The 16,711-nt window shown below is 33.8% G+C and overlaps 1 protein-coding gene across 2 annotated transcripts in view; it reads left to right on the forward strand.

Annotated features, from left to right (window-relative positions):
• Positions 1–16,711, forward strand: part of LOC118746024 (putative uncharacterized protein DDB_G0271606) — a 583,517-nt gene that overhangs the window by 20,283 nt on the left and 546,523 nt on the right. For both annotated transcript variants that reach the window (XM_036479745.1, XM_036479746.1), the window contains exon 2: positions 7,258–10,555. In XM_036479745.1, coding sequence (XP_036335638.1) covers positions 8,065–10,555 — 2,491 coding nt within the window. In that variant the 5' untranslated portion in view covers positions 7,258–8,064. The remainder of the gene's footprint in view (positions 1–7,257; positions 10,556–16,711) is intronic.

The following is a 16,711-nucleotide window of genomic DNA, read 5'->3' on the forward strand; positions in this document are numbered from 1 at the left end:
CAAATACTAATGCATGAAAATCCTAACCTCAAAAAAATCACCCGTTAGTATATACATATGTAGGTATTCACTTGTTGCGTTACGTATACGCGCTGACGTTCGCTTATCATTTCGTACTACTCATTACTAGACTATGCATTATTATGTAATATGTATGTACTTTCGCGGCTCATTTCACAATTTTTGATATTTCTCGCTAAATGATCGTTTGCTGTGCATCTATTTTTACATTGCAAACTGACAAAAAAAAATCATTAATCGTAAATGAAAAATTAGAATCATAGGATGTTTTTCTGCTCTGCAATTACTACATATTCTATTCAGTATCGGTCGATACGTCAATGAGTACTCTTTGCTTTTCTTAAGTCTATCTGTGTGCTCATCAGTTGATGTGAATTTTCTCTAGGTCGGTTTGTTCTTTGTTGATCTATTCAGTTGCTAGCTGTTGTAAATGACTGCTTCATGTTGTTTACATTTAAATATGCAAAAGTATATACATACAAATGCATGCGTGTTTATATGTATGTATGTTGGTATACATATGTATTTATGTTTGCATATACATCTTTGTACATATCTCTTTGGGTGTGTAGCTGTCGGTATGTGTTTGGGCTTAATGATTTCTTGTGTTTGATTGTCGTCACTCTTCAGTGATTTGGAGTGCCATACGGTTGTTTTTCATTGTTATTCACAATAATCTACGTAAAGTTACAAACACACTTTATTTATACAGCGATGTTTTATGTATGTATGTACATTTATACTTATAGGCAGCACTATATATTTAGCGGTAATTTTGTTTGCCGCGGTTTGCAGTTTCTTAAAAAGTGCCTGGTAGTCTTAAAATTTATAATTTCTCTGCTTTGCTTTCTTGGTGAGGATTTTTAAACTTTTTTGCCATTTGACCGTCTATAAAATATGCATTCGTGTTGGATACCAATTGGTGCAAAGAAATATTCAAGAAATTCAATCACGGTGTTTCAAAAAAAGGTGTATATAAGATATATGCATAAAAGCCGTTTTATTGTGTCACTCCCTTCTCTCGGCAGAAAAAAAATGCTAAAGCATCCTTCTTGCATTTATTTCAATCAATAGAGTTCCAGAAACAAGTACATAAAAAATAAATCAAGCATTTGAACAATTTTTGCTTTAAAACGTTTATTTAGGCGCAAAAGTACTGAAATTACTCATTTCTTCATTGTCACAAGAAAAAACTCATAATTGTTTTTTTTTTTTAATAACTTTGGGAAGTTTTCAAATATAATGTTAATACAAGAGGCGTTGGACGCTGGCATCAAATACAACATATCTATGAAGTTTCAAGAGTGTGCCACCAAAATTTAAAAAATTACAGCATGCAGAATATCTGTCGCAGATAATTTGTAATTTTTTGTTTCACCATATTTTGAGTTTAAATAATGCAAGATACTTCAAAATGTTAAAATTAAACGTTGAATATGCTCTTCTTGCCAAAACGAAGGAATACAGTGTAATAAAACTAGTGTGTCACCAAATGAAAAATATTACATTGGCGGAACAGTACCGATTTTGAGAAAATTGTCCCGCTGAATATTTTTTAAAGGTCGGGACGTATAAGTGTCGCGATTTTTTATATTTGTACCGATTAAGTACCGGTTTTCGGTGTTTTATTTATTAATTTAGTAAGAGTTTTCCTGTACTCTGGCCCAAAAACAAATTTCCGTATAAACATGGCAGAAATTTTGATATCACATATAAGGGAGCCATAAACATAGAAAGCATCCTTGTTTTCTATGATCTTTGGTTATGTTTTATTCTGTCAACTAGTGCTCTCGCTATATTGTCTAAATTTTTTTAGAGTCTTTATAATTGTTTGTTAAGTTTTTTTAATGAAACGATTCTAACTGGAATTTAGTGAAATTATAAAAAATAATACTAATTCCCTCGAAAATATCATGAATATAAAAAATATAAGCTGTAGATACATTGGCGAAAATATATGTAAATAGAGAACAGACAGTTTAGCACTCGTTGGCTATTGCTCTCGATTATTTAATGTTTAGTATTAACGTTTATTACTTTCTGCGAAAGTGTAGCTCGTTATCTAACAAAGTACCATGTAAGTCAAAATTTCCAACTTTGTACAAAAATGAGCAAATCCGACAAAGATTCATCAATATTTTGAGGTTTTTAATTAGATTTTTTAAAAACAATATGAGTAGCGTTAATTTTTGGTAAACTTTTTTTGTGGAAGATGTTGTTCGTTTTCTCCATACAAAAAAAATTTTAAACATAGTACTTTGGATGAAAGAATATCCGCGCACAAACAATTGCCAATAATCAAGGGTACTGCTTCAAATTTTCCCTTTATCGTACTAAAATTTAATGGGCTACATAACTGCATACGCAAGACAATTCCAGAAAATCTGATTAAAATGTTTTAAATTTTTATCAACATATGTTAAAATTCGTCGAATGTTTATAAATGTTCTACAACGTTTTAAATTTTGACTAACTTGTTTTTTTTAGATAGTAAGTTATATTTTTATAAAAAAAAATAATAAACATTTCTTAAACAAAGGAAAGTAACCAAAACTTGCTAAAATTAAAATGTATTTTCCTTAATTACATTCTCACCACCGTATAAATTGCGTGTATATATTTTTGCGATTTTTTTTTTAATTTTTTTCTCTTTTTTTGTTTTAAATAAAACTGTATTAAAATAGTTTATGTCTCTTTATTCTAAAAACAAAATTCTTTGTTCGGATTCGATGATTTAGAAATGTCCCGATTTTGGTCACAGAAATCTGGTCACCGTATGTATATGTGCATAAGGAATACCGTTTAATAATCTACCCCGCAAATATTATAATTCGTGCGAGTAAACGTATTAGATGAATGCGTAGGGTGCCGCGGCACGTATACGTTATATACGCAACTACGGGTATATGAGCATGAGTGGCTATTTTTAGTTTTTTAGTATATATTTTTCAAATTTTCATTTAAATATAGCTTCGCATTGAAATCTTATTCTTTATACAAAACTGAAGATAATTCATTTCCTAAGATAAGTGTGCCTCCATTTTCGACCAAAACCACGTTTTTTTCGAAAAATGTAACAACTCGAGAGATTTGCTCATATGAAACCGAATCTAAACAACAATCGACTGTAAAATACATTTCCATTAAGATTAGTAATCATTAATTTTTTTGCAGTTTTTAATTTTAATAATTATTTTAATTTTCTACATAACCCAGCCATTAATAATTAATAATTAATTATAATTATCGAAAATAATCATGATTAATTGCCATTAAAAAAATTATCAAAAATAATTAAATAATTCGAAATAATCAAAACTAATCAATTTTTTTTTAATTATTTGATTATTTTTAATGGTTTGATAATTTTTAATTATTTGATTATTTTTAATAATTTGATTGTTTTTAATTATTTGATTCATTAACCACAGAAATTACATTCCCGAGCATTGTATATTGTACCATTGTATATTATTCAAAAGTTGAAAAAAAAATAAAAACAAAAAAATAAATAATGAAATAATTATATTAATCGTATAATTGAAAAAATTAAAAACAATTGAAAATAATCAAATAATTATTAATCATGCAATTACAAAAATCAAAAGTAATTGAAAATAATCAAATAATTATATTAATCATGTAATTAAATAATTTCAAAAGTAATTGAAAATAATCGAAAATTAAAAAATAATTATGTAATTAAAACTAATTAATTGATTAATTGAACTTTTTTTAAATTACTTAATTATTAATCATTAAAAAGGTGAAAATAATCGTATTTAATCATTAAAAATAACAAAATAGGTATGTAATTAAAATTAGTTAATTAATTAATTGAACTTTTTTTAAATTAATTAATTATTAATCATTAAAAAGGTGCAAATATCGTATTCAATCTTTAAATGGTTACCCAAAACAACATGCTTTAATTAATAATCATTATGATTATTAATCATTATTTAACAGATCTGAGTCAATGTAACCGCTCACACATCAGCTCGAACACAAACATTTTTGAGCATTCAAAACATCGAATTCTGGAGTCATCCGCCACATGGTTCAAATTTGGCAACCGCAGTTCAAAAATGAATTGCGAGTTCAAAGTTTATCGACGCCTGAAGGAACGGTTGATACGTTCAAAACACATGTTTTAGAATGAATGGGCACGTTCAGAAGGCGCAACAGCTCAGTAACTGTTGCGATTGCACCTTCTGAACGCGTTGTTTTGTACTTCTGATCAATTGAACAGTTGCGTGTTAGATGATCGTAAAATTTTTCTGATCATTTGAGACAACGTGTTGTGTGTTTTGAATTTGACAGCTAAGGTATCAAGCCGTTCAGAAGACGCATTACGATCATTGATGTTTTTAGCAACGGTTGCGCTCAACTTCTGCACCTTCTGAACCTATCCAATGTTTCAAGTACCTCTATACAACACGAATAACCCTGTTACGGCAAAACTTTAAATTAAAACTTAAGTAGCAACCCTCGTATAATTCATATAGATTTTGTATCTTACTCTTCCTTCTTTAAAAGCCTTCCATGGGATAAAGCTGTCTTTGGTCTTCAAGGGTTAAGGCAGTGTCACTGTTTGATGTATGACTTTTATTTTCCTAATATTTATTACTTAATAGCCACGCGCAATGGGGTATGCCACAAGAGAGAAAAAATAGTCTTAATAAAAAATAAAAGCGAAGCTGATAAAAAGTTATCTTTGCAGGCAGCTCTTATCAACGCTTTCAAGAGCTACATGCAACATTAGTATTATTACATAGCGACGTTACTGTAAATAAAAAATACTGGAAATAAAAAAATACAAAAACAACAAGTGCAACGAATATCTTCGAAAACTGTAAGTGTAAATACCTATATACGAATATACTTAAGTATGTATAGCATACGGAAAAATACTTGTGAAAACAAATTCAAGGAGAATAACCGAATCCAAGAAAAATAAAGAAATTGTATTTGTTTGGTGATGTAGTGTGGCGAGACACAAAAAATGCATATAAAAATTCGTTTCTTTATGCTTTAAGTGCCGCTGTGGGAGCGGGAGCGGCGATTAAGTGTTTCAGAATTTTCTTTTAAAATAATTTACATGCAAACATACACTCATTTTTTTCTGAAAATTTGAGTAGACAAAACTTTTTCTATGAAAAAGTATATTTACTTTTTTTTAGTTATTTCATCTTTTCGAAAGTGACTCATTAATAGCTGTCGCGCATAGCTACAAAGGTAAAGAAAAATGAAACAAGCGCAACAACAACAATAAAAATTATTCCTACTGCTATGCAGTATCATCAACAGTCAGAGACAGCTAGTGGGAGTAATGGCAGGAAAGAAAAATAAATAAATAAATGAATAAGAAAAATTCGCAACATTCGCGATTTAGATTGTCGTGTGTCATAAATTTGTGTTATGCTAAATTTGCGCTATGTCAAGGGAGACAAATAATTTTTATGAAGATTAAAAAACAAGAAAAAACAAGCACTGCGAAAATCAAAACGTAACAATATACCGCAAGCAAATACAAAAACTTTTAATCAAGTAACAAAAAAAAAACGTTGGGAAAACGGTGAGCGTTGTAAAAGAAGTTTTTTTGCCGTGAAGTGAATGCAAAAGTGCTAAACAACTGTATAACGAAATTTGTGAAAGTTCACAAAAACGATAATTAGAAAACACCTAGGAATTTAAGCTACTAAATTGCAAGTAAATTGAAATGGTGAAATCTATAAAAAAAAATAAAACCAAAAAAATTTCACTGGCAATTTAATTTTAAAATTACATGCACACATATGTATATATATACATATATGCATGTGTAGATACAAATGATTATATGCCTTAATCCATGTCAAATCAACCAATGGTTGGAATATACCATATTTGATTTGGCTGAATTTTTGTTAGAACTTTGCTATTATAACAAAATTCGGCCAAAGAAAAATAAATTTTTTTTTCGAAAGCTATGCAAAATTCTAAATTGTACATTTTTTCGGATTTCGCAAGTTTATTTTTTGGTTATCTTTTTAACTATTATACTTACGAAATTGGTCTCGTTTTAAATGTGACATTTGGGGTATAAAGAACAATAAAAAAAAATCGCAAAAAAAATAACAGAATTTGGATATTAAAAAATTCTACAAGCAAAAACTAAAAATATTGTTAGCTTAATTTTCATAGAATACGTAAAATTGATCTTAAAAGATCAAGGTGCTTTTTTAAAGATAAGCATTTTTGGACTTTTTGCAAACTCTAAATAAAAATTTGTTAAGCAGTTTTTATTTGATTTAAATTTATTTTTAATTTAGAGGTTGCAATATTTTTTTCAAAGTACAACATTTTCTTAAAAACATCAGGATCTTTTGAAATATGTTAACGGTATTGCATAAAAAAATTTAAACAAAAATTTATATAAGTAAGTTTTTGCTCTTATGATTTTTTTTTTTAATTTCAAAATTCTTTAACCGTATTAAAACAAAATGCAAAATCTAGGAAAATGTGAAGTTCTGAACTTAAAACATTTTTTTGCTTTGACAGTTTTTTTTTTTAATGAGAAAACAAAAGTTCTGACCAGGAATTCATCCAAATCAAAAATGTTCGATTCCTGTCATTGATCGATTTGACATGGATTGACTCATATTCACACGTATATTAGAGTGGTCCTTAAAATATCAACAACATAGGACACCTTTTTATTCTGTTCCACGCCAATATATCTACGAAAATTTCAAAATTTTAAACAAGTTTTTAGGGGTGGCTACCACGGTTTAAAAACTAAAACTTAAATTCGACAAATATTTGACTTTAATCAGCTATAACTAAGCGATTTTGTGAATTGGTTTAGTTTAGTTTAAGCGATTTTGTGAATTGGTATGAATAAGTTGCAATACGCTGTGTTTGTATGACTAAAAAGGAAAACGTCCAAAAATCTTTAAAAATAAAGTTTTATTTTGATAAAGTTTACTAAAACATTGAGACATTTTTAAGTATTACAACGAACACATTTAAATATAAGTTCAAACCCAAAAATAAGTTAAAGTTAATTTTATCTGAACTAATATGGAAAATAAAAAGATGAAATAAAATAGAAATACATGCATTGCTCCAAAAAAAAAAAGAGAAGAAAGTAGCAAACAGTTAATTATTTAAATTTTATTGTATTTGCACTGAACTCTTGCAATATAATAAAATTTAAAAAATATTATTTTCAACTTTTCCTGCTCCTTTTAGCAAATCAACAAAAAGTGGAACAAGAAAAATGTTTGTTTAGAAAAATTCATTCGCATTAACAAAGCATCGTCATATTTCAATTAAACAATTCAAAAGAGAACATATAAGTGCCGTTAGAGGAATGCAGAGATACAGTATGTGCGCGAAAATCTTACTCAAAATCAAATCATCGTTACTTATTGTGCGTTTAAGTGGTCAAACCACAACTATCGAATTTTGGAAGTGAGCCTTAATAAAAGTATAAACTTTAACATAAACTGATTTTTTTTTAATTATTTACAACAACAGCACAAAAATAACCCGTGACAATGTGGCTTGCGAAGCACTCGTTACGACAGCATTTCATGCAAAAACAATTACAAGACGGACACGCGGCCAAAGCTAAAAGCTGTGCAGTGGATAATGGGCAGCATGTGAGCAGTTAAAGCAAGAAATTTGCAACTAGAATAACCAACTATTGTGAAGAGGCGATAAAAAAATATTGAAAATCGTAATTTTTCTTAAACAATAATTTTTATAAATAATCGAAAAAAGAATCATTAACGCCTGAGTAAACATTATATAACTGTACGGTTTGCAAGCGAAAAACTGCGCAGCCAGTTAGGGTGCCAGTAAGTGAGACTGAGAGAGAGAGAGAGAGACAGACCCAGAGAGCGAGCGGATGAGAGTGAGTTAAATTAATAACTGATAAAAATAACGGTAAATAAAAAACGTGAATTGTTGTTGCCACACTTCGCCTGCAACTACGTCCGTGTATTCTGTGCGTCTTTTGTAGAGTTGCTACTAACTCTCCCACGGGCGGACGCCATGTATGCGCGAGTATTGCGCAAATGGAGTCTACACACGAAACCGCAAATGTCCATCATCATGTGGCGGCTACTGCTGCTCACCCTGTTGCTGCTCTGTCTGTGCGCATCGTCGGTCACATGCAACACCACCACCATCAACAGCATCACCAACACCAACACGAACACCAACAGCTTGCGTCTGAGTCGGCGGAGTACAGCACCTGTACCTGCGCCTGCAATTGCCTCCGCGTACATACCGCCTGCGACTGCCAATGCACCAGTAACAACAGCAGTAATGTCAACAGACAGAGTAAGCGCAGCAGCAGCAGGAGTAGCAGCAGCAGGAATAGCAGCAGCAGGAGTAGCAGCACCATTACAGCATCCTTCATCACCACTGCCACTCAGCCTTTCAGCAGCACCAGCGTCAACAGCAGCAGCAGCAACTGTTGGCGACATCATCGAAGAAAGCTATTACATACCAGTCGATGGCGACGACACAGATAGCAACATTTATGAAAGTCGTCTGGTGCGAGCGCTGGACGTCGGCAGTGTGTTGGGGGGTGGTAGTAGCGGAAGCGAAGGTGTACTGGGGGCGGCAGCATTAGGCGTCAGCAATAAGAATAGTTGGCGCATTAGCAATAGTTATAGCAGTGGCAGCAGCAGCAGCGATAGATTATTTAGTAGTAGTAGTAACGTAGTGAGTGGCAGCAGTAAAAGTGGGAGACAACAACAGCAAGTGCAACAGCGGGAAAAAGAACAGCAAGATAGGCAAGCGTCTGCAATTTATGCAGACAACATGGCGTATGCATATTATCGGCGCACGGCGCCACCAACACTTCACATTTCACCTAAATTAACACAAACATCCACAGAAACAAAACCCACAAAAACATCAACAACACCGACGATAAATGCAGCGCCAGAAACAGTATTTAGTCCACGATTCAGTGTGCAACATGTTGCAAACGATGAAAATGTTGCAGTCGATGATGATGACGAGCATGAAGAGGAAGAGCGGGCGGAGGATGAGGACGAAGAAGAAGAGTTGGTTGGCGTAGACGATGCCGACGCCAATGCTGACGTCGATGCCGACGCGGAGCATGAGGATGATACCGATAATGGGCATACACAACAACAGAAAGTTCCAAATACAAAAAATAGTCACATAATTAATTTATTTAAAGCATATACACATAACAACAACAACTACAATAATCGTTACTACAAATCGAATATAATCAATAAGCCACAACAACAACCCTATGCTGCAGGGAATACACAGCAGCAGCAGCAACAGCAACAACCAGTGTTCACTCACAGTGCCGAGGCAGTCGTACAACAGCATGCGACAGGCAGACGTAGCACGAAGGCACGTCGACATGTCTTCGACGAGCAGCGCCAACATCGACTCTCGCTGCAGCAGCAGCAACCACATCGAATGGCGTTACATCATGTTGCGGGGGCACCTCCTACGCCGTCGTCGTCCAGCAGCACGCCGCTGCCCATCTCCCATTATCCCACCAAGAAAGTGTTCCAACTGGTCAATGGCAAGAATTTGACGCGAATTGTGCACCTTTTGCCGCCTACACATTACCGCATTGCGGCCTACGAAATACCCTCGTCGCTGCCCTATCGAGGCGAACTGACCGAGCAGCAGCAGCGCATGCTGCAACATCAGCGGGAGCAGCTGCAACAAGATCAAGCGGCGCGTTCACGTCGCGACTCGCGCCTCTTTGGCATAGCGCAGGCCACTGGCTACTACAGTATACAACAGCAATCGCCGCACGTTTCTGCGTTAGGGCAACAATCGAGCGCACAACAACAATTTCAGCGTCTGCAGCAGAGTAACACCGCAGGCAATAGCGGCAGTTGGCAGCAAATAAGTGGCAGCATATTTCAACGGCAGCCGTTGTATCAACAGCAGCAGCAGCAGCTGCATCAGCGCCAACAACAACATCAACACATGCATAATCACCAACACAGCGTCAGCGATGGCAGTTTTGGCAGCAACAGCAATCAACGCGCATCGTACAATCACAATCACAAACACAAAAGCAACAGTAACAACTACAACAAGCACAATCAGCGTCAACGTCAGCACAAGCGACCGCGTCGCTATTGCTCGGCGCGCGATCCCGCTCAGCTGGCATTCGAAGCGCCCATTGTTTTCGAGGGCAAAATCACATCGATGTCACCCGATCGGCGTCACAATTTTGCCGCCACGGTACAGGTGTTGAACGCCTACAAGCAACAGATCGGTTATCAGGTGAAGCGCGAACAATTCGTGCGACTGCAGTTTGCATACATTAACAGCAGCGGCGAATGTGATATCTATCGCGAACAGTTACGACCACGCGGTGTGATGCGCGGCGACGAATTGGAACTGCAGCGCACCTATCTATTCTTCGTGCAGCAAATCGATATGCGCAACTTCACCATTCTCGGACAGCCGATAAGGAAGACGCGAAGAGTTGTCGAAGCGGTAAAAGATGCAGTGAGCGAAAATTATGGTGAGTTGAAAGTTTTATATATTTTATGAAAGGGGTACTTCAACGAGGGTCCAAGCAATAATTATGAGCTTAAGTTATTGTGGCAATGAATGTTCAGTCGATTGCTTTAAATGCCGTATCTTATAAATGAATTATTTAGCAAATAATTTTTCTAGCGAGTCTTCTTCCATGAAAAGGCGTGGAAATACGTCAAGTTAGCACGCAATTTATGAATACAAATTCCTAATAAAATTACTTAAGGAAGCATATGTAATCGGTTGTTTTTTTTTTGTACAGCAAACTTCATACAAATTTGGTAGAAAATGTTAAACGAAAATTAAATACCTTCTTCAATAGAATATGTCGGATTGAAATGAAAAATATTAATGGCAAAAATTTACTGCAAAATAAGAAAAAATCTTGAAACTAAATTTTTAAAAAAACATGATTTCAGATTAAAAACTCTAACTTAATGGCGGCTATCAAAAATTTAACTTTTCTACATTTAAAGAGAATTTTTATCGAACTTTTTGGGTCGAAAGCCTGAAATATTTACAATTGAAAACGAAAACATCTCTTTAAAAATCTCGAAAGGTTCCAAAGAAAGTAGTTCAAAAAGTGGAAATTCATTCCCGATAACTTGTGAAAAAAATCATTTGCGCTCAATGGAACCCCAAGAAACACACGGAAAATCCCAAACAGTTCTCAAAAAAATTGCCGAGAAGTACCGGTAAAATTGCAAAATGTCACCGAAGAAGTCCGCCGAAATATCTAGAAGAAAACTCCGAAAAGTCCCCCAAAAAAATTGGAAAATCTGTAGGATAGGTTACGTTAAACGGCAGTCAGTGGCGGGGCTCACATAGACTAAAGCATCTTTGCGATGCCGCGTAGAATTTGCCGTTATCATTGTTCTGCAAAAATTTACAATCAGCCCGATTCTGCGCACTTGATATTTAAATTTTTCATTTTTTTATGATTTGTAATTTTTTGTTTATTATTTATCAAGAATTCGAATGCTAGCACAGAAATCAAAAGATCGTTTCTTGATAAATTACCAAGATTGAAAATGCTTACCAAATGAAATTCCATTGGAAAATCATAAATTTTGTATATTAGAAACAACTTTTTCTATCACTTAAATTTTGCAAGTGGCGGTATTTGAAATATCAATACGCGGAATAATAGTGGACACCTCTACCTGCTCGGCTACGGTAGTCAAAAGCTTTTCCGCTTTTAAATTCACATTTTTCAAATGTGGCAATGAAACCTCATGTTGAAATCGTGGAGCTTTTTATTTTATAAACGTTGTCACAGAATGCGAAGCGAGCTTTTACTTGATAAAAATCTGGATAAAATTTCTTTACAAATAACTTTAATAAAACACGAAATTGGGGGGTAAATTTCAGTGACAATTTGAAAAGGAAGACACTTTGTTTTTTAAAAGAAATAACTGTTCACGCACACTGGTGCCAAATTGGAATTCACTGTTGAGAATTGTTTCGAGCCTACATTGATAAGTTTTTTTTAGGTAAAAGTGTTTAAGATTTTGCTGAGCCAGATTTTTGAATTCTATTTATTTTATTTACATTTTCTTTAGTGCAAAGTGCAGAGGTTTTAAAAATTTTGATGAAAATCGATTCCCCTGTTCCTGTTAATAAATGTTATTTATTAAAAAGTCATTGAACAAAATTAAAAGGCTCCCCCGATTAAAGAAAATCCAAAAAATGTGCAATGTTTGAAAACAAAAAAGAGATTTTAGCAGCGTCAGCAAAGAAAAATATTAATAATCAACGCAAATTTTATAAGCCACTTGAAAGTTGCATTTTAGTATAGTAAAAATTATTGGGCTGTTAACCTGCATACCTAAAATTTTATTAAAAATTAAAAAAATATATATATTTTGGTAAATTTTGTTTATAATATCTAAATCGTTAATTTAATTTGTAATTTTTTGTATTGGTTTGGGGGAACTCTATAATTATGTTCAACTAGTTTTTATTATGTGATATTCATAAACAGGAGTAGGAGAAACGGCGTTCTTCAAAATTTCTAAAACCTCTGTACTTGGCACTAAAAAATAGTATATTAAATAATGAAAACTCGAATATCTGTAGCTCGTTTCTGTAACAATTCTTTACCACGGCGAATCCATATATGAATTCGCCGCCGTTTTCTCTACTGCTAATGAGTAGTACGAGTATGACGTATATTCTCTACCAGTAGAGAAATAATCGGTAGAGAAGAGTTACAGAAACGAGCTACTGGTTCGACAAATTTCTTCTAAATTTCAAAATTTTTTATCTAAAAAAAATTAATGGACATGGTTGGAAAATGAAGGCTCTGTATTGTTTTTAACATTAAATTCCATTTTGGCCCCACTGTGCAGCGGCAGAAAATAAGTTTGATAGTCTCGTGAGTACAGTTCAAGGAGAAAAATTTTATGGAAGTTCCTTTTTTTCTGCAAAGAGATTGAGTAGTTTCGATTAAAAATTTAGCTTTTCTTAATACCAAATATAAATATTTGATGTTGCCTCTTTTCATGATTTTTGCCGTTTTATTAATTAAGTGATTATAATTCATTTATATACATAATATATGTATATATGTAGTATATAAAATTAGCAGCGTAAAATATTATATTTTGGATAGAATTTAGGAGCAGCTTAAAGAAACGCAAAGGCCTGCTGTGAACAAGAAAACCGCTTGCCCCATTGACAATAAGAAACACATGAGAACTCGTACAAAAATTACATGTATTTTGTAATCGATTCTGAGTGGTGAGAATGTGATGGAACATGTGTCATATAACAAATCCAATTCACAAAAGCTGAAGCTGCTTTTTTGATTTTGTTTCAAACATTATTGCGCATTTAATCCTACAAGAAATTCACTTTTTAGCCGCTTAAAACTTGAACTTGTTTTACTAGAATTACATAACCGATCTACTTCCTGCATACCCAAAATCTTTCTAAAAATTCAGATTAAAAAGTGCAAAATTTGGATGAAAGTATAAACCATAATTTTATAAAAAATATTAACTTGAAAAACATTGCAAATATTTAATAAAAACACCATGCACTCACTTTTGATCGCCAGTGTATATAGAGAAAGGTTTTATGAGTTAAAACTCGAACGAAAAAGTACTCAATCAAAAATGTTTCATATTATGAAAGCATTTAAATGTTCTTTCCGGCTTTTTTTAAAAGAAACATTTCTCAAATAAATGTCTATTTTTCCTATTTTTCGGGTTTCACCTATTATATAGTAGCTTTAACTTTTTGATGGCTCCCTCGCTGCCTTACTTTATTAAGGATGGTTGGGCAGTCCCCGCTGAACCCACCAGGGCTAGAAAAAAACTGTTGAAGTGTCGAAAAATGGTAAATTTCAAAAAAAAAATTTAATATAATTTAGACGTAGTGAAGAAAAAGACAATGTATTAATGAAAATCCAATTCTGATCTGATAGATTCTACCTCATTTCGAGGAGTTCTGATTAGAAGTGCCCGAAAAATCAAAAAGCACTATGGCCACTACTGCGTCCAAATTCTATTTTTTAACTTTTCTTGTGAAAGTTGCCATTTTTCGACATTTCAACTTTTTTTTTCTGAAAAACTCAGCATCAAAAAATCTATAAGATGAGGTCGGCCCCTTTTTTTAAATAAAACAACACCAGATTCTGTTGAACCGTGTAATCGTTACCTCCGCCGAAAAAAAAATGACTGAACAGCAAAAGTACGACGCCAGCGACATAAAAAACGACGTATTATCTCATACATATGTAACTTGAATTTTCTATATGGTGGCAATAAATCACTTCCAATGACAGCCTCACGTTAAAATGGCCGGTCGTTTTCGTACATAAGAACCGGTCGGTAAGTGTTTACTTTTTGACCGGTAGGTGAAAGGCACGTCAATTACCGGTACTTTCGCCTGCACTGAAGTAAAGTCGGACCAAGAGTTTGGTGTGGGAAATAATTTAGCCTAAATTAGTTAAAGTTTTGGCAAATTTATCGAGTGTTTTTACCAATTGCAATTTTCGTTTATTTCTCTGCTATATGAGCCCTTTCTTCAAACTTCCAATCGTAATCGTTGCATCTGCTAATTTATATACATACAACATACGTATGTACATACTTTTGTGCTCGTACCTATCATTTTCTACTGTATTTGAGAGAAGTTTTTAAATTAAAATTTTCAAGTTACAAAACCACTACTTATAAATACCATATCAACATGTATACATAGTATGTATTACATACACATGTGCATGATGAATACACAGCGCTCTTGATATATTTCTTACTACATATTTGCTGCCGCTTCTTCATTTAATTGTACATTTGTTTTAGTGCTGCTATTTCCCACTTGTTGTTGTTGCAGTTTTCATTACTTTTTGTTGTCAACTTCACGCTCTGCTAATATCCACTAGACCGAAATAATTTATTCAACACACCCGTAAATGAAACGCACACACATACATGCATATAGACAGTAAGCCAAGCAGCTTTACTATGCATGTGTGGCATAAAAATTGCATTTTAGTGTGTGTGCGCATGTGAGGCGCATAAGCGCAACGTGAAAGGGCAACTTTTTCAAATCAAATTCAACGGCGGAAGCCAACACAAACTGTGTTACTTGCAATAAAACCAACAATAACAACAATAACATGAACACAATTACAAACAATCAGAAACTACATAAAACGTCATAGTATTTACATAGTAGCAGCGGCAGCAGCACTGGCAGCTAAGGTGGCAACAGCAACTATAGCAAAAACAAAGCAATGCGAGTTTTCATAATAATGATTAAATTTTTTCTTTCTACAGTTGCAATTCATTGCTGCAATTTGTGGCCGCCACCGCCACCAACACTTGCACCACTACTGCAGCTCATCAACAAGCCGAAGACATCATTGTTGCAGCAATGCTTCCGTTTATTGCAGTTGCCGCATTTGTACGCAAAAAAAAACAATACAAAAATCGCGCACATTTCGCTTGCAAGTGCTTGCAAAGCAGCGTGCCGCGCGGCAGCTAGCTGACTGCGCACGCCCATTGCGTTCAATGTGTTGTTCATCGTTGCTTTCTTTTTCGGTGCAAATAGCAGCTGGCAGTAGTCGAAAGCAAGATATGTAAAAGCAACTACAAAAACAACTACAACTTCCCGCTCGTATTTGCTGCGCTGCTGCCGGCGTCAACATACGCGCATACAGTTGACTGCGGACAGTCGCGTTGGCGTTGCGGTTCAGCGCGCACACTCGTTCGCTAGCAGATTGCTCGTTCGCTGATTCTGTACGCTTTGCGTATTTGCTTAGCGCTTTTTGTTTTAATCTTGTTTGCTTCGCGTTGTGACTGCTCGTCTTTTGTTTTATGGCCAGCGCAATTGCTTGTTTGTTTTTGGATTTTTATTTTCTGCCTTTTTTATTTTATTGCTCCGTTTATATACAAATTTTTGTTTGCTGTTGTTGTGTGCCGCTTTGTTGTAGCACTTTGTTGTTAGTTGTGCTTTGCAAATTTTTAATGTTTTCTTTTATGCATTTTCGCAGGCATCATTGTCGTCGCGTTTTTAATTTCATTCATCAACAATATTCAGTAAGAAAAATACTCGTGCGGCAACAACAAAAGATATGGACATATTTAAACGTATGTATTAGGGTGGCACTTAAAATATCAACATCATGGGCCACCACTTTATTTTGTTCTAAATACCTACAAAATAAATATATCCACGGAATTTCCAAAATTAAAAAAAAAAACAATAGGAATCGCTACCAGAGTTGGAAAAATTTATTTAAAATCGCAAAAATTCGAAATGACTCAGCAAGTTTATGAATTTATATGCATAAGTTTTAACAATATGTCAGTATTATCAGATTTCAAGTCAAAATTTGTTTGAGTTTTTGCAATTAAAAAAAAAAATAATTTTTTCGGTCTCTTAAATATTCTTTTTATTTTTTATTTTTTTATTTTTTGTTCATGGCTTTATATTGTACATTGAACAAAATAAAGCGGTGTCCCATAAAAATTTTAAATATTGATATTTTGAAGATCATCATGTACATTGATATACATACATATCTATGTTCATTAGAGTGGTCCAAAAATGCATGTGGAGAAAGTAAAGTCGGAATTTTTATGCTCCTAGCGCCCAGGATTGTTCTATACCCCAAAAAAATATATCC

This window comes from Rhagoletis pomonella, unplaced genomic scaffold (assembly GCF_013731165.1).
Source record: "Rhagoletis pomonella isolate Grant_MI unplaced genomic scaffold, Rhpom_1.0 Rhpom_scaffold_00010, whole genome shotgun sequence".
In the NCBI taxonomy this organism is placed as follows: domain Eukaryota; kingdom Metazoa; phylum Arthropoda; class Insecta; order Diptera; family Tephritidae; genus Rhagoletis; species Rhagoletis pomonella.